Source organism: Triturus cristatus, chromosome 12, assembly GCF_964204655.1.
Source record: "Triturus cristatus chromosome 12, aTriCri1.1, whole genome shotgun sequence".
Classification (NCBI taxonomy): Eukaryota; Metazoa; Chordata; class Amphibia; order Caudata; family Salamandridae; genus Triturus; species Triturus cristatus.
The window spans coordinates 797,591,050-797,613,256 of NC_140595.1; the positions used below are offsets into that span (position 1 = coordinate 797,591,050).

Below are 22,207 nucleotides of genomic sequence, written 5' to 3' on the forward strand. Positions count from 1 at the left end.
GCAGAATGGATACCCACCCCACAGACACAAATCACATCAGTAAAGAGAAACAGACATTTTAACTGTTTTTTTTGTTTTCAACTGCAATAGTATATTAAAAGCAAACATCTTTTTCCTTATTGCTATATTTTTCTTAAAACAAAAACCCAGTAAAGTAACTCCATAATACTGCAGCAATGAACACACACACCTATTAAAATAAGGCCCCCAACCCAAACACATTTGAACACTCTTGCATTGGGGAGGCAGAGGGGGAGAAATATACTGCAAATACAGAACAGATAAAGTAAGTCTACAATAGTTGAAAAACACATTTAGGACTGGGCTGGCGCATTTAGCAAACTGGCACTGTCTGGGGGTTCAAGAGCTATGGGTCCAAGGAAAAAATAGGTTCTTGTGCCTTTTGACTAATCAATAAATCATTGTGCCTTTTAAGGGGGAAGACACCTAACAAAGACCCTTTGCATGTGTGCAATACAGATTCTAGACAACATGCATCTTTAAGCCACTACACGAAACATCCATTTAGGATACCTATCCCCACAGATTTCCATACGTGATGTGACGAGGTTGGAAGCTACTTTTTTAAATGCCTTACCATCCGATGGGCTAAACAAGAATTTAGGCTGTCACATTGCAGAGTCATAGCATGTTCAGGAGTCTAGTAAGATTCAACAATGGATGTCTTGAATGTTATGTATAAAAATAAATTAGCTTCAACACTTTGAACTGTGCTCTTGCCCAAAAATGGGCATCATAATAGGATGCATGCTTAAAGAAATAAGCATTTCTAAAAACCTTTTTAGTTGAAACGGGTTAAAAGCAAGATTGAAACGTGCCGACCTTTGTGTTGCTTTTTGTCATCCCCCCTACAGTTTGTGGCCAAGAATCACTTGATAGAAAGAGTGCATGACAGCGCTTCAGCTAGAAGCAAGTCAGATTTTGTCCGTTCAACTCCGAAACCATGGACAAAGGCTGGGTCCCAGTATAAGGCCTGTAGCTGAGGGAAACCTGTTCCATGCACTCAGCTCAGCAACCATTTGCGCAGTGCAGTAGCTGAACTGAAGGAATTAAGGAAATGAGCAGCTTACAAATTGCAGCAGTCACACCCTTGAGACAGCATCTTCTCCTAAGAGGGCTCTCAAAAATACAGCTGAAACCAATTCATTCATTTACTAAAAGGCAGACACATCACAAAAGAAATAGAGCATTGTAATCGTAGCAAAGATAAACATATGCCATACTCAAACAGCATTCACAAGTCACATGCAAGGCGAGAGTAGCTCATCAAGTTCAGTTTTTTCTCATCTATGTGATCAGGCACTATTAGTTTTTCATTTATAATGGGAAAAGTAAAGGCACAAGTGCCAGAAAGAAGAAAAAACTTAACACTATGACCTACTCTCACCTGCTAGACAAATGGAGATCTCTGCACACACAAACACATGGATGCAACATCATTCATAGAAAACTGATGCTCTCACAGCAGGTACACTAACAAGGTACTATTATTATTCCCCGAGCTGGCCTCAAAAGGAACCAACCATGTTATTCTAGATGAAGCGGCAGTCAATCAGGGTAACCAAGTGTAACATTGACACAAAATTGATGCATACAAAAAGAATCTGAACTATAATTTTCATAAAGACCCACATATGGAGCCAGTGCATAATTTACTTAGGCTAGATATGCGCACATATGAACAGACTTCCTGTTCTAAGACAGGCACACAAGCAAGAAACCAGAGCCTATGCTCTTCTCACACAACCCATGCACCAAAATCTGAAAGAAGCACAGCTCAAGGATATCAAAATATCCCCATCTGGCCGCCACTTATCACTCCCTCCTCTGGCAGCTTTCAACTAAGGCCTATATGTGAATTTAGCAGCATTGCAATGAAACGGGTGATTTACAGGGAAAACATCTGAAATGAGGGAAGGGAGGCCAACATCTTCATACTAAAATCAAAGTAGACTATATGGAACAGAATTTTTTTTTGCAAGCAGTGTCAAGAGCGAACAGCAAAAAATAGTCATAGGTCAAGAGCACAAGCAAAAGAAGAACTACACGCAGGCAAGACAGGGAAGAAGAAAATAAAAACTTAACCCACCACCCACATGTACAGCTCCGCTCTTTGGTGGCTGTAGTAACCTAGCATTATTATGGACACATTCACCTAGCAAAAAGCTAAGGCTGACACTTCCTTAAAAAAAAAAAAAAAAGATGCCACTACTGTATGGGCACCCCTACTAAGGGCATTATGCTCTTCCGCACATATACTCTACCACCCATTCAAGAGCTGCTAGCCCAAGAGTTGAGGCAATCAATGAGCCAACCGGTTGCAGCCTTGAACGGACCGAACGAGAAGCTAGTATCTCCCAGTTAAAAGGCAACCACTGGTTTTGCCAGAACTTTCAATGAAGAATGTGGGGCCAGCCATCAGTCACTCTGGAGGCTGCCCTTATTTAAAACAGACTTGAAAATCTAGATAAGATTTTGGGATAAAGTTAGTTTTCCAATATCACATGACTGGCATTTCTTTAAAGACTTGGAGATTGGGCTGTGATGAACCAAGCCCCTCATAAAGACTAACTATAAGCTGCCCAGCTTGGGAATGCTGCAAACCTAACTCCGACTATGAACAGAGGGTACTGATCAACCCATCCTTCTGGTCCTAATATCACCACCCATTAAGAGTTTCTTATCTATGAAGACAAACTAACAAGCTCAAGGAAACTGAAATGTGGATAATTTTTAGACTGAGTGCAAGCACTAATGGGATTTGTTTTACAGGATAAATGCACCAGTCTACCCACCCCCAAAAGCTCAGGTAAATATAGCACAAAAGGGCACTCAATTGAGGAGGACATACAACTATGCTTCTGCATAAAGAAGAAGTAATCTAAATATATTTTCAAAGATTTTGGTTGGGGGGCAGAGCAGAGGGAACATTTAAATTGCAAGGAAATAGGTAGTTTAGAAAATAAGCCCCCCCCCCCCCCCCTTAACCTGGCCTCTGTGACTACATTGTAGTTATAAAGTTTATATCTAGCCCCCCCCCCACCCAAGACAAACTGACATGACAAAAAAGGCCAATGTCCACTTGGCTGGCAACAGTTTGCCATTGCCACAACACCAAAACAGCACAACTCTCACACTTGCAAGATTACTTCAGAAGAATAAACACCAACTTCGCTGAAAAGCTACAAATTTCATTTTACAAAGTCAAAAGAATATTTAAAAAAACCAAGAGATCACAGTATCATAATGCCAAATAAATGGAAAACGAGTAATGTTGGTGCAACGAATATAGTACCTTATCCACCCTTGTAATAAGTTATAACTCTAGCTACCAACTACTCTACCCATATCTGCCCTCCGACTTTGGTCAAGTTTAAAAAGACGCCGAAAGATAAAGGTGGAAGATTGGTACAGAAGAAACATCAAGAACCCATCAGGGACTGCACTAACTGAGGTTTAAGTGGGGCATATCATGCCTTGCAAATAGCAAAACAGATCCCTTCTCCTTTCACCCATAAAACTAGAAACCGACTAACATCAGTCTGGGTGGAAGTAGAGCTTTAAAATGCATCAGACAGACACAGCTGCCTGATGGGAGCTCTTTCATCCAAAAATATATTTTTGTTTTTAAATTGTTTTTATTATGATGCCCACTACAAAATTATAAACTGCACACTTCCAAAATATTTGAAACTATTTCGATGTTGGGTGCAATTTTTCAATACACTGCTGGCAAAAACTACGGCCTGAGGTTTCGTATATAAAAAAAAAAAAAAAAAAAATTACTTGTTTTCCTTAAGAAAAGGTGAATTCACAAGATAACACTGTTGTTTAGTAAACAAATCAGATGATTGAAGGACCAAATGACTTTTTGACAGGAATGCAGGGGATGAAATAACCATAGACGCAGATTAGTAGACCAGAACAAGTTCATTCTGGCAAAGAAACTTTGCTAACAACTTCTTGTGAAAAAGAAGCAAGTGGCATGCCGAGCAATGTGTTCATTGCTTTTGCTGTGTTTTGCGCAGGGTGCTTGTAAACAGATGTTAACATCCAAAAAAGGACAAAAAGGATCAACTTAAATGTAGAGAGAGCATCATACTCTCCTACCATACACACCCTAGCCCAGGAGGAACAGAGAAGCTGAACAGTTCTGTCATCACATAGCAAGCTTACCTATCAGCCAGAATATTCAAAACGGTTATTCGTTTACAACAACCCGCACTTGTGACTTGACTTCAAAAACTGAACAAATCATCAGTGTTAGAGGGTGAATCGGATGCCTGTGGCCACACTGCTGCTTCGCTCCCGATACATTCAACATTGGTTTGTGCTCCTTCGAAAGCTTTAAGGGAGTCACAGTATGTCCCACAAGTGTCTGGAGGGAGAAGGGTACCAACAAGGCCACCCCAGTATTCTCTTTTTTAGCTACTTGTACACGTCAACTGTGTATTTCTGCTACCTGCTGAGAAGTTGTGGCCAAGAGACTACACTAAGAATTCAAAGGAAGGTGGTAAGGTAGGAAGAGCAGTAGGGTGATATGGCAGCAGAGAAACAAGTGAAACATAGAAAAAAAATTCATTCAGTTTACAATAACACAAAGGAGAAACTGGAAAAAGGAACAAAACCCCATTTCCTCCTGAAATGCCTGGTTCCTACTCAAAGAAATGTTAGAGCAAAGGAACGGCAGCATAAACAGTCCAGAGATTTAAAAAAAGGCAAATTAATTTTTTTACAAGTCTTAAGTGCTAAGACAATGTTCTGAAAAGAGGCACCATGAGTGTAGCCACCGAAGCAACCCCCCCTACTGCCGATTCAAGGAAAGGCAAAGAGATAGGCAGGGGGTAAAAAGGACTGATGTTTTGAGAAGTTTTTTTCCCCCTATTATCTTGAATGGTCTCATATCTATCATTCCTCTAATGTAGTGTGAGGTGATAAAAACCATGTCCCAACCCAATTCCCAAACCTCTAAAAAAAAACCAAAAAAAAAAAAACAGTAGAACAATTAAAAAAATTCAATGAGAAACTGGCTGGTGAGTATATAAATGCATCGATTCAACTTAAAAAAAATATAGTTTTAAAACAAAATGGCTTCTTAGCTAGAGAAAATATGCTGTGCACACTATACATTTACAAACATACGCATACACACATCACAAAAATCCAGTTGTAGTATCAGTTAAGTGCATCTCTTCAAGTTTTCGTAAGCTTTTCAGAATTTAGTTCATACTTAGTTTTTTTTGTTGAAAATAACAGTGTTTTCAAGATTCTTTTTTGCTTTTCTTAAAAAAAATTCCTCCCGAAAAAATTCAGGTTTTTTTGTTTTTCTTTTTTCAAACATTTGTTATTTGTCTCTTAAAAAGTCTTTTATAAAGTGCTTTGGAGTTTAAGGTGCTTTGTGTACGTTGGAAGTGCGTGAAGGGGAAACCGCTCTTTCAATTTTCCTGAAAAAAATTCCCTCAGAGGTCCCTTCCTGCCCCCTCCCTCATCGCTGTCACTGGTCTCCTCCCACCATGCAGCAGGTGGGAAGAGCAGGATAAATGCCCACTGACAGCACAGGGGGCAGCTCTTCAGCTAAGACTGAAATGACAAAGGCAGTCAATGGATTCCTATGATGTTGCAGTCTCAGTAGTCCTCAACTGTCTCCATTTCGCCTCCTGAAGAGCTGTGTAGCGAGTAGCCTGCAGAGAGGAAGGAACGTAGAAAGTATAAGTAATTCATTATAAATTCCTGGAATCACCTTACAATGGATATTAAATTATCTTATTTAGTGGTCTCACTGATTTGTTTCATAAAGTCAACTTCACATATTCTATCACACTCAGATGAAAGAAAATTAACTTGTAACGAAATCAAAAGAATGCTGGCACAAATAGTCCTCAGTTCATAAGCCATTTCAAAGAGACATCGTCATGATTCGAACAGCAGTAATCCGAGAGATCATTCCCCCCACCGCCTAACACAAATCTCACGTACCTACCGATCCATGCATCCTCCACCTCTACTGGAATCAAGGTTTGGGCGGAACAGCATTTATATGTTTGTGAACAGCTCTTTTTTTTTATTACCTCTAGTGAACTAGACAGTAATGCAAACTCACTGCCAGGTCAACTCATTTTTAGTCTTTGTAAACCCGGCTGTGCTGTAGTCTCAGAGGGAATACAAAATGTATCTTATTTGCAAACCTACAGCCCTCTCAAACCAAGCAATGTAGGGAATGATAGCTATGCAGTGAGAATCCAGTGCAGAGAGAGAGAGGCCTTTTTTCACATGTACCCCATGGGGAGACTGTCTAGGGTCACACCCCAACATTACTTAATTCAGACCCCTCAACTGTGGTTGCTGTAGGAAGGTGGATATCTGACTATGGTTACCCCCAACTTTTTGCCTAGTGTCTAGCTGGTTTTTCGACTTAGTTGGCCTGAGATCCTGCCATTCAGGGTCTCAGGCTGTCTGCTCTCTCTTTAAAATGGACTCCATGTACCCTAGGTACATAACCAATTGGTAAGGATCACCTTATTGGACCCTGTACAGTGTACCCTAGGTACCCAGGGCATAGGTGTACCCTAGGCCTCCCAGGGGCTGCAGCATGTATTATGCCACCCCTGGTCTGGCCTTCCATTCTGACACAACTGGCTGATCGCTCAGCTGGGGCAAGGTCGTGTAATCACCCCTTGCTTAGGTGTAGTATTCCTATACCTAACTTACATATAGACACATGTGTACCTATCAGTCACTCCTATGGCAGGCCTTAACAATCCTGGAGGCAGAGTGCTTGGTAACATGTGAGATGGTGCTCTAGCATGAGCTGAGCCTGTCTGCAGCTTTCGGAACCAAGTCCTTATAGCTGTTCTATGATATAGCCTACCATATACTCTTAAAGTGCCTTATAATCTTAGACGGTTATGGTAACTATGGTTTGGCTTTATCGAAACATGTCGTGTAAGGTGTCTAACACTGTGGAATAATACCCCCATGCCATTTCTGGACATGAGGATATTATTCCCCCCTTCTAGAGGGAAAGACATGTTAAAATCATACTTCACTGTTAGCCTCTGACCAAAGCCTCAGCATCACAAAATGGATGCTGCTGCCACGACACAAGTCTGACCTCCTGCAGCTGGGAGTGATCCCAGCCAGGGTGGCCTGGACAATAGGTTTCCTGCTTGGGGAGGTGCTAGCACCTCCCCAGACAGCCTTTAGTGTATTGGGGCAGGGTGGGCTGAAAGGAATGAGACATGCCTGGGGCACACAAGGTGTTCCTTGCATAGTCCAGTTCAAACCGGCGCTGGGGCACTCCAGCCCCAGCTCTGGCGTGAAACTGGACAAAGGGAAGTGGGTGTAACCACCCCCTCCCAGGTCCCACCCATAAGGCGTGACCTAGCAGGTATCCCAGCCCCCCAGATTAGTATAAGAGTGGGAGTTGGGCCTCAAGACTTTAGATTATCCTGAACCTGCAAACTTGAACAGAAACTCTGGACCTTCGACATTTGACGAAAGAAGAAGACTGAAGAATCTCCCTTGTAGCCAAGGAGTGGCTACCCTGTGCAAACAGGCACCATCAAGAGACTACCCTTTGCTTTGCCCACGTTCTACGAGGAACCGACTGCAGTGCCCGACCAGAGCCTTGACTTCCAGACTTCTCCGACCCTGATCCACATCCACAGCAAAGCTGAGATCCGTGGAGGCGACGAGCGACGTGGGACCGGCTACCTGGGAAAAGTGGCTAGTAACTTAAAGCGCAGCTTCTGAGGCACCCTCGAAGTTGTGCACCGGGGATTGAGAAGCCCCAACCCCAAGCACCATCTGCACCGAAGATCAGCCCCCCACACTCCACGAGTCCTGCGTGGGGCCCTTCTGCATTTTCCTGCTTGCTGCGTCTGTCCGGTTGCTTGCCCGCTGGCTAGTGGCCTTTGTGACGACGCACCCTGAAATCTTCTGCGCTGGTTTGGCTCCTCCAGACTGGCTCCCGCTTCTCTGCAAAGAAGAAGCACCCCAGACCTTCCTGGTCTGCACCAGAAGCAAGTCCTCCGTTCTTCGTGGGTTCCGCTTGCCAAGGCTTGGTGAGTCCTAGTCCAACTTCGACGCCGCCGACAGCAAGAGCCTTCGTGGGACAGCTCGCCTCCTGGTCGTCCTCGACGCTTCCTGGTCCTCCTGGCTGCAGCGACAAGCTTCACCTTCACCTGCAATCTTCACGACATCGCCTGGTTCCTTCCTGGCTCCACGTGGTCACTGGCTAGTGACCATGACTCTGTCCCTTCTGCTTGCAGGTTTCCTCTCTTCTTGATCCCAGCCTTGGGATCCACCGGACACTCTTCACTGACTGCCTGTCAGCATCTTTGTTCAGGCATCCATAGGAGTCGACGACGAAAACCGACGCATCTTCACCCCTATGCACCCGCAGTCTGTGGGCTAGGTAACTTGGGTACTCCGGTGCTCATCAGGATAGTGACTATCATAGTGTCTAGTTTTCCAGTCTCAACTTCCTAGCTACTCCGGAAGTGTCCTAAATCTACCGTTTTCTAAACTGTACTATTGCTATTGACTTTTACGCATTACGCGTGAGTGTTTCCACTCTGCACACGAATCCCGTGGGCCTCCCACTTCCTAACTAACGCTAGTGTAGTGTAGCCCCAGCGATTCCCTAGGCCTAGGCCTATTCTATTTCCGTGACAGTGGTCCTTATACCACTTACTTAGTATATGGTTTGCGTGGCCCCTAGGGCCTAACTGTATTACTTACCTGTGTGACTTAATGTATGCTTAAATAAGACTGTGTTGTACTTGCCTCTAATCTCATAAAGAGTGCTGAGGGTTTGACTAGAATAAATACACTTTATTTTATATATATATATCTGTTGTGGTGTCCTTTCATTTGGTATTCAAGGGATTATATATGGTATCACAGCTGGCTTCACATGCCATTCAGAGTTTAGCCTAAGACTGCTCTTGTCCATGCTACCACTAGGATAGCTGGTCTATAAGGTTGACTTTACAACCAATCACCATAAGGGTATTTGGACTGATATAAGGTGTACACTAGAACTAATGACATCATACATCAGGCCAACTTCTCACAGTTGCTTTCACCAGTCAGAAATGATGCTTATCAAGGATATGGAAATGTATGATTTACTAATGGCCTGGGGAATGTCAGACTGGATCCTGAGAATTTTTTCTCTGCAGCACCCCTGGGAGTCAGTCGACTCTGCGTTCGTCGTCGTGGTTGTCGTGGTATCTTCTTAGACGCGGCCCCTGTGTGCTGACGTCAGTTCTTTTACACAACATTCCACGCCAGAAACGCAGAGCCATGCAAGACAGACCACTAGTGCATAAAACTAGGGCCCTGAAAGAGTCCCTTACTCGAGAATTCAGTTCGCAGAACGGGGAAGATGGGTGGGACGGTAAGGAATCCTTTAACCAATATGTTTCTTACAAATATATCATTACCAAAGGTAAGTAACTTGTTCCTCTGAAAGAGACTATTAATTATAGATACCTTACCATAGAATAGATACCCCAGCAATACCAACCACGGAGGTGGGTCTGTGAACCAAGTTCACACCAGAAAGTCCTGGAGAACTGAACGGCCAACGAAGCAGTATCTACAGACTTGACTATCCTGGCAGTAATGTTTAGTACACTTGTGCAGTGATGCCCACGTGGCTGCCTATGTGGCTGCCTGGCAGATATCACAGAGGAGGACTCTGTCACAAAGCAGTAGTGGCTGCCGTCGCCCTGGTGGAATGGGCACGCAGTCGTACCGGTGGCTCCTTTTTCACCAAGGAGTAACAGATCTTAATGCAAAGGACGACCCATCAAGAGATTATCTGTTTTTGCACGGCCCGACCTTTCTTGGGGCCCACATAGGCAACAAATTGATACTACCCAGAATTGTTTTGTGCGATCCAGATAAAATAACGCACGTTTTGGATCAAGATGGTGGAGTCTCTCCTCCTACTTGGAAGGATGCTGGGGGAGGAGGAAGAAGGTGGGCAAAGTGATGGTCTGTCTGTGGAAAGAGGTAACCACCTTGGGGAGAAAAGAAGGCGAATGAAAAGTCTGGATGAACAGCAAGGAAAGGAGGTTTAGAAGATAGAGCCTGAAGCTCACTCACCTGCGAGCAGAGGTGATGGCGCCCAGAAAAGCAGTCAAGAGTCTGAGAGGACAATTATGTAGTGGCTCGAAAGGAGCACACAAAAGGTAAGTTAAGACCAGATTCAAGTCCCACTGGGGCATTACGAAAGGAATAGGAGGAAAGAGGTGAGTAATGCCCTTAAGAAACCTATTTACAATAGGGGACTTTAAAAGAGAAGGCTGAAGAAAGGCCGAAATGGCTGAAAGATAGCCTTTAAGAGTGCCCAGAGCAGAGCCCTGCTGGACCAATTAAAGAATGAAGAGGAGAACCTCCGAAAGAGGGGCAGAAAGGGAAGACACAGCCTTTGCTGTGCCCCATGCCACAAATTTGTTCCATCTACAGGCGTATACCGTTTTAGTGGAGGGACGCCTGGCTGCCAAGGTAACATTACAGACTTCAGGAGGAAAGTCAAAAGCGGTCAACTGTTGCCGGTCAATCTCCACGCAAGGAGATGGAGGCTGGACAGGTTTGGGTGGAGGACCGTTCCCTGCTACTGCGACAGAAGATCCTCCTGAAGAGGCTGTCTAATCGGAGGATCGATGGCCATGTTAAAGAGCTCATGATACCAGACTCTTCGTGCCCAGTCCGGAGCCACAGGAATGACGTGGGCCCGGTCGCGTTTGATCTTCTTCAGCACGCTGGGCAGAAGTGGTATAGGCGTAAAGGCGTATAGAAGACCGCAATTCCACTTGCGACAAAAAGTGTTGCAGAGCGAGTGCAGACTTGAAATTCCAACGTGCAGAACTGCTGACATTGCACGTTCTCTTTGGTGGCAAACAGATCTAACCAAGGCTCTCCCCACTGCTGTAAGAGACCTTGCACCACCTCCGAGGGTAAACACCATTCGTGATCCATCATGCACCGGTGGTTGAGTTTGTCCGCCCTGAAGTTCAGAGAACCTGCCAGGTTGTTGAACCACCAGGGACATGCCCTGATGTTCCAGCCACGCCCAAAGTCTAAGAACCTCTTGACACTGGCGCCATGACCCCAACCCGCCCAGTGTTGCAGTACCACATGGCGGTGGTGTTGTCAGAAGGAAGTAAGGAAGGAATGCCTTCAGTGCAAGACAAATTGCCCTGAGATCTAGAAGGTTGATGTGGAGCCTGGACTCTGCCAGAGGCCTCTGATCTCCGCCTCTCCCATGTGGCCTCCCCATCCTAGGAGAGGTACATCCGTCACCACTGTGAACTCTGGTTGAGGAAGGGATAGGGATTTGCCGTTGATCCAATCCTGGTCCGTTAGCCACCACTGCAATTGGTGTGCAGTGCCCTTCGAGATTTGGACACAATCGAAAAGATTCCCCTGATGCTGTGCCCACAAACTTCAGGTCCCGCGGCAGAGCCCAGCAGCCTCAGGTCATTCTCACCAAAATCCGGGATGGAGGCTGAAACATAGGTATCATAGCCCAAATATCCCGGACTCGCTGCTGGGGAGGATAAGCCCGAAACTGCGCAGTATCCAGAACTGCTTCGATGAAAAAGAGCTTCAGAGCGGTAACCAGGTGTGACTTCAGCACGTTAATAGTGAACCCCATCAAGTGCAGGAGGTCCGCCGTAGTATGGAGGTGGAAGACAGCCTGGGGCGAGCTCGCCTTCAACAGCCAGACTTCGAGATAGGGGAAGACTGGAACCCCTGATCCGCGCAGATGAGCTGCGACCGCTGCAATCACTTTCGTGAACACCCGAGGCGCGCTGGTAAGGCCAAAGGGGAGCACGGTAAACTGAAAATGCTCGTGGCCTAACATGAACTGCAGGTAACGCCTGTGGGCTGGCAGGACGGGGATGTGGACATAAGAATCCTACAAGGCCAACGCTACCATCCAGTCTCCAGGGTCGAGAGCAGACAGGACCTGAGCTAATGTCAACATTTTGCACTTCTCCTTCCGGAGGAAGTGGTTGACGCCCCTGACATCCAAGAAAGGATGCAGGCCTTTGTCCTTCTTGGGTACCAGGAAGTAGTGGAAATAACAACAACCTACTTCTGCCACAGGGACCCGCTCAATCGCTCCCTTGGCAAAGAGCTGTAACTTCCTGACCGAGAAGGGCCATGTGATCCTCCGACATGCGATGGAGTATTGGTGGCATGGAGGGAAGGGTAGTCTCGTAAGTGAAGAAGTAGCCCCTTCGGACTCTCTACAAAACTCACCTGTCCGACGTGATGTTGTGCCAGTGGGGGAGGTGATGATGGACCCTGCTGCCCACTGGCAACTGGTGGCGCTGAAAGATCAGACTAGGAACGTTTGGAGGCAGCTGCAGGGTGGGGGAAATTGGTGGACTGGACGGCCCTCTGGCCCCGGACCCACAACACTGGTACCAACGTACCTGGCCGCGCAGAGGCTGGGAGGCTTGTGCATGTGTGTTGATAGGAACTGGGCAGGTGTTGTGTCCAGTTTTCGTTTCTTACATGGCACCGCAGTAACATGTCCAGTTTTTGGATTAATATGGAATATGCTACTTACCAGTATGCATCTGTTCTTGGCATGTAGAGCTGCAGAGTCACACACTGAGGATAAGATCGCCATCTGGTGTTGGGCTCGGATGATTGCAGGTTGTTGTCTTCGGAAGAAGCCTTTGGTCACGAGGTTGGTGACTCCTCCCCTGGACAACAGTGCGCATGGGCATCCACTCCATCGTCAGATTGTTTTTTCGCCATGATGGGAAAAGATGGGAGTGTATAGGAATGAAAGAAAGGATGTCCATGTGTAATGTCTAAGTAAGACGGATGCTGGAACAGATACAGGTCCCGGGGAGGCGGGCGGGCGTGTGTGACTCTGCAGCTCTACATGCCAAGAACAGATGCATACTGGTAAGTAGCATATTCCGTTCGAGGCATATGAGCTGCAGATCACACACTGAGGATAGATTATACAGCAGTGCTTCCCCTTAGCGGTGGTCGCCTGTATCCGTTGCAGCAGCTTGAAATAAAGTTTTTAGGACAGCCTGGCCCACTGAGGCCTGTTGTTTGGCCTGCACGTCAACACAGTAGTGTTTAGTGAAGGTATGCGTGATAGACCACGTGGCTGCCTTGCAAATGTCTAAGGGAATGTTACCCAAGAAGGCCATAGAAGCCCCTATTTTACGCGTGGAGTGCGCCCTAGGGGGAACTGTAGAACAAGTTACTTACCTTCGGTAACGATGTATCTGTAAGAAACATTAGTTAGATTCCTCACCTTAGAATATCCCCAGGCGTCAGACTGGATCCGGAAGATTTTTCGTCAGCAATACCCCTTGCGCGTCGCTAGGCGTCGTCTGCGGCTCCGCGTCCGTCGTCGGCGTCGTGCGCCGGGATGACGTCGTCGGAGTACTTAGACGCCGCCCTCGCGCGCTGACGTCAGTTCTTGTACATAGCCTTCCGCGCCAGGAACGCAGAGCCATGCAAAGACCGACACTGGTGCCAAAAATAAAATCTAGGGCCCTGAAAGGGATAGCCTTAACCCTAGATGTCAGTTCGCAGAACGGGGAGGATGGGAGGGTCGGTGAGGAATCTAACTAACTAATGTTTCTTACAGATACATCGTTACCGAAGGTAAGTAACTTGTTCATCTGAAAGAAACACGTTAGTTAGATTCCTCACCTTAGAATAGATACCCAAGCAATACCATCCCCGGTGGTGGGTCTGCGAACCAAGATCACACCAGAAAGTCCTGGAGGACAGAACGGCCAAAGAAGCCATCCCTCCGGACTTGGCTGTCAAGGCAATAATGCCTGGCAAACGTGTGTAGCGAAGCCCACGTCGCCGCCTGACAGATGTCCTGCAAAGGGACTCCCCGTCCCAAGGCAGTAGTAGCCGCCGTGGCCCGAGTAGAATGGGCGCGCAGCCCAACAGGAGGGTCCTTTTTAGCCAAGGAATAGCAGATTTTTATACACAAAACGACCCACCGAGAGATGGTTCGTTTGTGCACAGCTTTCCCCTTCTTAGCGCCCACGTACCCAACAAAAAGCTGGTCGTCCACCCGGAACTGTTGTGTGCGGTCCAGATAAAAGGAGAGCGCACGTTTTGGGTCCAGACGGTGGAGCCTCTCTTCCTCTTTGGAAGGATGCGGAGGCGGAAAGAAGGTGGGCAAGGTGACAGACTGCCCAAGGTGAAATGGAGTCACCACTTTAGGAAGAAAGGAGGGACGAGGCCGAAGGACAACCTTGTCCGGATGAACAGACAGAAAAGGAGGCTTTGAAGATAAAGCCTGGAGCTCACTCACCCGTCTAGCCGAGGTGATGGCTATCAGAAAAGCAGTCTTTAGAGTTAGAAGACGAAGAGGACAATTGTGAAGCGGCTCGAAGGGAGCGCACATCAGGAATGTCAAAACCAGATTCAAGTCCCACTGAGGCATCACAAAAGGGACAGGAGGGAACGTGTGTGTAATGCCTTTGAGAAAGCGTGTAACCACAGGGGACTTGAAAAGAGAAGGCTGATCAGGAAGCCGCAAGAAGGCGGAGATGGCAGCAAGATAACCTTTCAGGGTGCCCAGGGCAGAGCCCTGCCGGGCCAGAGAAAGAAGGAAGAGGAGAACCTCAGAAAGAGGGGCGGAAAGGGGATCCACAGCCTTTGCTGTGCACCATGCCACAAATTTGTTCCACCGGCAGGCGTATACCGACTTTGTGGAGGGACGCCTGGCTGCCAGAATGATATCACAGACTTCAGGAGGCAAGTCAAATGGCATCAACTGCCGCCGCTCAATCTCCACGCATGGAGGTGGAGGCTGGACAGGTTCGGGTGGAGGACCGTCCCCTGCTGCTGCGACAGAAGATCCTCCCGAAGGGGCAGACGTATCGGGGGATCGGTCAACAGACTGAGTAGCTCGGGATACCAGTATCTTCGTGCCCAATCCGGAGCCACCAAGATGACTTGGGCCCGGTCGCGCCTGATCTTCTTCAGCACTCTGGGCAGAAGTGGTATAGGCGGAAAGGCGTACAACAGACCGCAACTCCACTCGTGACGAAAAGCGTCGCCGAGCGAGTGCCGCCTTGGAAATTCCAACGCGCAGAACTGCTGACATTGCGCGTTCTCTTCGGTGGCGAATAGATCTAACCAAGGCTCTCCCCACTGCTGAAAGAGACCTTGCGCCACTTCGGAGTTCAGGCGCCATTCGTGATCCATCATGCACCGGCGGCTGAGTTCGTCTGCTCTGGCGTTCAGAGAGCCCGCCAGATGTTGAACCACCAGGGTGACGCCCTGGTGTTCCAGCCATGTCCAGAGGCGCAGAGCCTCCTGACAAAGGGTCCACGACCCCACCCCGCCCTGTTTGTTGCAGTACCACATGGCGGTGGTGTTGTCCGTGAACACCTGCACGACACTTCCCCTGACAGAGGGAAGGAAGGCTTTCAGTGCAAGCCGGATCGATCTCAACTCCAACAGGTTGATGTGGAGACGAGACTCCGCCGGAGACCAGAGGCCTCTGATCTCCGCCTCTCCCATATGGCCACCCCATCCCAGGAGGGACGCATCCGTCACTACGACATGCTCTGGTTGGGGAAGGGAGAGGCTCTTGCCCTTGACCCACTCGCGGTCCGTGAGCCACCACTGCAACTGTTGTGCAGTGCCCTCCGAGATCAAGACATGGTCGGACAGGTTGCCGTGATGCTGGGCCCACTGAAACTTCAGGTCCCACTGCAGAGCCCGCATGCGCCGCCTGGCGTGATGCACTAGTAGGATGCAGGAGGCCATCAGCCCCAGAAGCCGCAACACTAGCCTGACCGAAACCCGGGATAGAGGCCGAAAGATGGGAATCAGGGCCCGTATATCCCGGACCCGCTGTTCCGGTGGATGGACCCGGAACCGCGCCGAATCGAGAACCGCTCCGATGAAGAGGAGCTCCTGAGAGGGACTCAGGTGTGACTTCGGCACGTTGATGGAAAACCCCAGCAAATGCAGGAGATCCGCCGTAGTCTGGAGGTGGGAGACGACTGCCTGGGGCGAGCCCGCCTTCAACAACCAGTCGTCGAGATAGGGGAAGACTGGAACCCCTGATCTGCGCAGATGAGCTGCGACCACCGCCATCACTTTCGTGAACACCCGAGGGGCACTGGTGAGGCCGAAGGGAAGCACGGTAAACTGAAAGTGCTCTTGGCCCACCGTGAACCGCAGGTAACGCCGGTGGGCCGGCAGGACGGGGATGTGGAAATAAGCGTCCTGCAAGTCCAACGCTACCATCCAGTCTCCAGGGTCTAGGGCAGCTAAAACCTGAGCCAACGTTAGCATCTTGAACCTTTCCTTTCGGAGGAAGGCATTGACGTTCCGGAGGTCCAAGATAGGGCGTAGGCCCCCCTTGCCCTTCTTGGGAACCAGAAAGTAGTGGGAATAACAACCACGACCTACTTCTGGACTCGGAACGCGCTCGACGGCCCCCTTGGCCAAGAGAGCCGAAACTTCCTCGCGGAGAAGATCCAAATGATCCCCCGAGATACGGTGGTGCTGCGGTGGCATGGCTGGAGGGGTCGTCTCGAAGGGGAGGGAGTAGCCCCTTCGGACGATTTGCAGCACCCACCTGTCCGATGTTATGGACCGCCACTGGAGCAGGTGATGGCGAACTCTGCCGCACACTGGCGTGGTATGGGCCTGAAAGCTCGGACTAGGAAGGCTTTGAGGCGGATGCTGCCGGGGTGGATGTGGGCTGACCACGTCGGCCTCCATTTCCGCCACGGCGGAAGCCACGTCCGCGACCGCGCGCAGGTTGGTTCTGCGGCTGGTGGCTTTGCGGACGTGAGGAGGCGCCCCTTCCTTGGCCACGAAAGGGGCGAAAAGCGGAGGTGTGCGCCCGCGGAGCCGCGAGGCCCAAGGACTTGGCCGTAGCCCGGGAGTCCTTAAAGCGGTTCAGCGCACTGTCCGCCTTCTCACCAAACAGGCGAGTGCCATCAAAGGGCATGTCCATGAGGGTTGTCTGGACATCCCCGGAAAATGACGTGGACCGCATCCAGGCGTGGCGGCGGAGCGCCACCGTGGTGGAAATTGCCCGACCCAGCGAGTCCGTGGTGTCAAGCCCACATCGTATGGCGTGCCGTGCTGCATCCCTCCCATCGGCCAAAGCCTGGGTAAGACGCGTCCGGACCTCCTCCGGACACAGGGGCAGCACGTCCTCCACCGTATCCCACAGGGAATGGGAATAACGGTCCAAGAGACAGGCGGTATTTAAGGACCGCAGGCCCAAACTAAGGGACGAAAACAGTTTCTTGCCGAACTGCTCGAGTCTCTTGGAATCCCGATCCGGCGGAGCGGTCGGGAAGGAGGATTGGGAAGTAGAGGCCTGGATAACCAGACTCTCGGGGGTGGGGTGTTGGGACAGGAAACTGGGGTCGCCCGGAGCAGGGCGGTGGCGCCTGGCAACGTTCCTGTCCACAGGAGGAACTGTGGAGGGCTTGGACCAGGTGCCCTGCAGAACGTCAGTGAGGGCCTCGTTGAACGGCAGCAGAGGCTCAGTGGAGCTTGCTGAGGTTTGAAGCACCTCAGTGAGGATGTTAGTCCTCACAGCCACGGCAGGCAACTCGAGCCCAAGGGCCGCAGCCGCCTTGCGCAGCACCACAGAAAATGCTGCACCCTCCTCCGAAGCCACGGTCGGAGGAGAAGTGAATCCAGTGTCTGGCGAGGTGTCCAGCCCACTGGCCTCCCCCAGTTCATCTGCCCAGTCCTGAGAAAGCTGTGACTGAACAGCCAGAGGGTCCTCGAACCCCTCCCAGTCGCCCGCTTCTTCCGATTCCTGATAAACAGGAGGAATGATCGGAACCGGACTGTAGAGATGGTAGGACTCAAGCGGCGTCGGATGCGGCGTCGGCGGACGCCGTGCCGGCGTCGGGTCCGGATGAGGGCTAAACCGGGGTGTCGGCGTCACAGGTGTCGGCGTCGGCGGCGCCGGTGACGGCGTCGGTGGTTCAGGCGTCGGCGCCGGTGGAGGAGTGACCAGGTCAACCGGCGTCGACTGGGGCCCAGGCAAGGGCCCCGCGGGGACCTGCGGCGTCGAGACCGGAGTCGTCGACGGCGCCGGGGCCGGAGCCGCCGGCACGCGAGGTCGCCCAGTCGAGTCCGCGGGGCCCGAAGGCGCGCCAGCGGGCGTCGACGGCGGGGCCAGGCTCCTCATGGCCGAGAGGAAGGCACTGATCTCCGCCGGCGCCGCGTCAGCCCCAGGGACCGGAAGGTATGGGGGCGGACGCGGCACCTGCGGCTCCGCCGGAGCCGCGGGGGTGGAACCACCCTGACCCTCGGCCGAGTCGCGCGACCGGCGAGGGGAGTCCGAAGAGCGATGTCGCCTCTTGGACTTCTTGGAGCGTTTGGACTTACCCGACGACTTGGAGCCGGACGAGCGATGGCGTCGGCTAGGGCTCCGCGAGCGATCCTTGGACCTCCTCCTGGACCGGGATCGCGCACGACGCGGAGCCGAGTGGCGAAGCTCGAGAAGCTTGCGGGACCGCTCCCGCCTAGCCTTCGAAGTCAGGGCCTGACAGTCGTTGCACGACTCCGCGTCGTGGTCGGGGCCTAAGCAGTAGAGGCACCGGCGGTGGTGATCGGTCACCGACATCAGTCGATGACAATCCTCACAAGCCTTGAACCCAGGCATCCTACCGGCACCAGATGTCGACAGACAAGGATCAAAAATGATCAAAAAAGATTTAGTCAAAAAAGACTAAAAGGGGTAGCTCTCCCGGATCTGCGCTTACTGGCGCGGAAAAAAGAAGAACTGACGTCAGCGCGCGAGGGCGGCGTCTAAGTACTCCGACGACGTCATCCCGGCGCACGACGCCGACGACGGACGCGGAGCCGCAGACGACGCCTAGCGACGCGCAAGGGGTATTGCTGACGAAAAATCTTCCGGATCCAGTCTGACGCCTGGGGATATTCTAAGGTGAGGAATCTAACTAACGTGTTTCTTTCAGATAGTGTACGTTTAGCCTTTAGGTAGCATATTTGGATGCATTTAACTATCCACCGGGCTATCCCGGATTTGGAGATTGGATTGCCTTTATGTGGTGGTGAGAAAGCAACAAAGAGTTGTTTCGTCTTTCGAAAAGGTTTTGTCCTGTCGATGTAATAAAGCAAGGCTCTTTTGACATCTAAGGTATGTAGGGCCCTTTCAGCTACGGAGTCTGGGTTTGGGAAAAAGACTGGTAGCTCTACTGATTGGTTAAGGTGGAAAGGGGAAATCACTTTTGGAAGAAATTTAGGGTTTGTCCTAAGAACCACTTTGTTACGGTGTAGTTGTAAGAAAGGATCCTCTAGTGTAAGGGCTTGTATTTCACTTACTCTGCGTAGGGAAGTGATTGCGATAAGGAAAGCTACCTTCCATGTTAGGAATTGTAATTCACATTTGTGCATAGGTTCAAATGGGGGTCCCATAAGTCTTGTTAGAACCACATTGAGATTCCACACTGGGGCAGGTGGCAATCTTGGGGGAAGAATTCTTTTGAGACCTTCCATAAACGCTTTGATGGCTGGTACCTTAAAAAGGGACAGGTGTTGCCTATTTTGCAAGTAGGCTGCCAAGGCTGCCAGGTGTAAACGTATAGAGGAATACGCTAGATTGCATCTTTGCAAGTGTAGTAGATAGCAAATGATGTTTTGGATGGAAGCATCCAATGGATGTATGTCATTATTAGCGCAGTAGATGGCAAATCGTTTCCATTTTGCGGCATAACACGCCCTAGTAGTAGGTCGTCTAGCTTCCTTTATGATATTCATACAGTCTAGAGGGAGATTGAGGTATCCGAACTCTAAGACTTCAGGAGCCAGATCGCTAGGTTCAGTGTTTGAGGATCTGGGTGTCTGATTTCTCCATGGTTCTGGGTTAATAGATCCGGGGAGAGGCGTAGCCTTTGATGTGGAACTAAAGATAGTTCCAGAAGTGTGGTGAACCACGGTTGACGTGCCCAAGTGGGAGCTACTAGTATTAGCGTTAGCGATTGTTGTTTGTTTGCGTACCACAAATGGAACTAGTGGGAGAGGCGGAAAAGCGTACGCAAATCTGCCTGACCAGTTCATCCATAGGGCATTGCCCTTCGACTGTGGGTGTGGAAACCTGGCGGCGAAGGTTGGGCATTTTGTGTTTTCGGGAGTGGCAAACAGGTCTATGTCTGGTTGTCCCCATATTTGGAAGAAGAGGAGTAGAACCTTGGGGTGTAATTCCCATTCGTGGATCTGCTGCGTGTGGCGACTTAGGAGGTCGGCCACTTGATTGTGGATCCCTGGGAGATGTTCTGCTAACAGGTAGATGTTTTGTGCAATTGCCCATCTCCAGATTTGCTGTGCCAGTTGGGACAGTTGGAGAGAATGTGTCCCTCCCTGTTTCTGTATATAATACATTGTCGTCATGTTGTCTGTACGTATGAGGACAGTTTTGTTCTTTAGGTGAACCTGAAAGGATTTTAGTGCTAGGAACACTGCTAAGAGTTCCAGGTGGTTGATGTGGAGCAGTTTCTGTTGACTGGTCCATCTGCCCTGAGTGGTATGGTGAAGGAGGTGGGCTCCCCACCCTGTGAGAGATGCGTCGGTAGTTAGCACAACTTGTGGAAGAGGCTCTAAGAACGGCCGCCCTTTGGACAGGTTGATGGTGTTCCACCATTTCAGTGAGCGAAGTGAGCGACTGTCCACCAACACCAGATCGGTAAGCTGTCCGTGAGCTTGGTTCCACTGTTGTGCTAGACATTCCTGTAAGGGACGCATTTGAAGTCGTGCGTGTGGGACTATGGAGATGCATGACGCCATCATGCCTAGGAGCTGCATGAACACTCTTGCTGGAAGAGATGGATGAGTTTGAAATTGAGAGATGAGATTTTGTATACTGGCTATCCTGGCAGTGCTGGGATAAGCAATGGCTTTGGATGTATCTATGGCTGCTCCTAGATACTGATGTAAGTGGGAAGGTTGTAGATGGGATTTGGGGTAGTTGATAGTGAATCCCAAAATTGTGGAGAGTTTGAATCGTGCGATGTGTGGAGAACGCATTTTTGGTGAGTATTGGCTTTTATGAGCCAATCGTCCAGATAGGGGAAGACATGGATCTGTTGTCTTCTGAGGTGCGCTGCCACGACTGCTAAGCACTTGGTGAACACTCTGGGTGCTGTTGTTACTCCGAATGGGAGAACTGTAAATTGATAGTGTTGCCCATCTACCACAAATCGTAGATATTTTCTGTGAGCGGGATGCATAGGGATGTGAAAGTACGCGTCCTTGAGGTCCAATGTGGCAAGGAAGTCTCCCTGTTGTAACAGTGGGAGGACTTGTTGGAGGGTGGTCATATGAAAATGATCTGAATGTATATACTGGTTTAGTAGTCTGAGATCCAGTATGGGTCGTAATGTTTTGTCCTTTTTGGGAATGAGGAAGTATAAAGAATACACCCCTGTTCCCTGATGTTGAAGAGGGACTGGTTCTATCGCATGTTTTTGTAACAGGGATTGAACTTCTTGTTTGAGGAGAGAGAGATGATGTGAGGACATTGGACGTTGTTTGGGTGGTATGTTTGGGGGGGATTGTATTAGTTCTAGGCAGTAGCCAGACTGGATAATTTGTCTTACCCATCTGTCTGTGGTGATGGAAGTCCAGACAGGTAGGAATTGTTGGAGTCGCCCCCCGACCGGAGTGGAATGGTATGGGGGGAGTGGTGGCAAGTCACTGTTTGGTGGCTGGGGAGGTGCGGGTGTTGTTGTGGTTGCCCCGCCCTCGACCTTTGTTATTGTTTCCCCTATAACCTCCCCGGAAATATCCTCTGTTAGGGGATGTTTGTCCAGAATTTTTAAAGGTGGACGTGGTCTCAGTTGCCGTGTTTTTGGAGCCTCCTCTATAAAAGGAGCGACGAAAGGAACCCCGGTTTTGAGGAGACTGCAGTGCTCCCATAGACTTGGCAGTCTCATTATCCTTTTTCATTTTTTCTAAAGCAGTGTCCACTGCAGGGCCAAATAACTGCTCTTGGTTGAAAGGTTGAGCTAGAATTGCGGTTTGAACCTCTGGTTTAAAACCGGAAATACGGAGCCAGGCATGTCGTCTGAGTAAGACGCTAGTATTGACCGCCCGAGAAGCAGTGTCTGCCGCATCTAAGGCGCATTTAATGGAGGCATTAGATATTAACTTG

The 22,207-nt window shown here is 49.6% G+C and overlaps 1 protein-coding gene across 3 annotated transcripts in view; it reads right to left on the bottom strand.

The window, feature by feature from the left end:
* Window positions 1-3,664: 3,664 nt before the first annotated feature.
* GIGYF1 (GRB10 interacting GYF protein 1) overlaps window positions 3,665-22,207 on the bottom strand; it is a 1,351,771-nt gene continuing 1,333,228 nt past the window's right edge. For all 3 annotated transcript variants that reach the window (XM_085637593.1, XM_085637592.1, XM_085637591.1), the window contains one exon: window positions 3,665-5,702. In XM_085637593.1, the coding sequence (XP_085493719.1) occupies window positions 5,647-5,702 (56 nt within the window). In that variant the 3' untranslated portion in view covers window positions 3,665-5,646. The remainder of the gene's footprint in view (window positions 5,703-22,207) is intronic.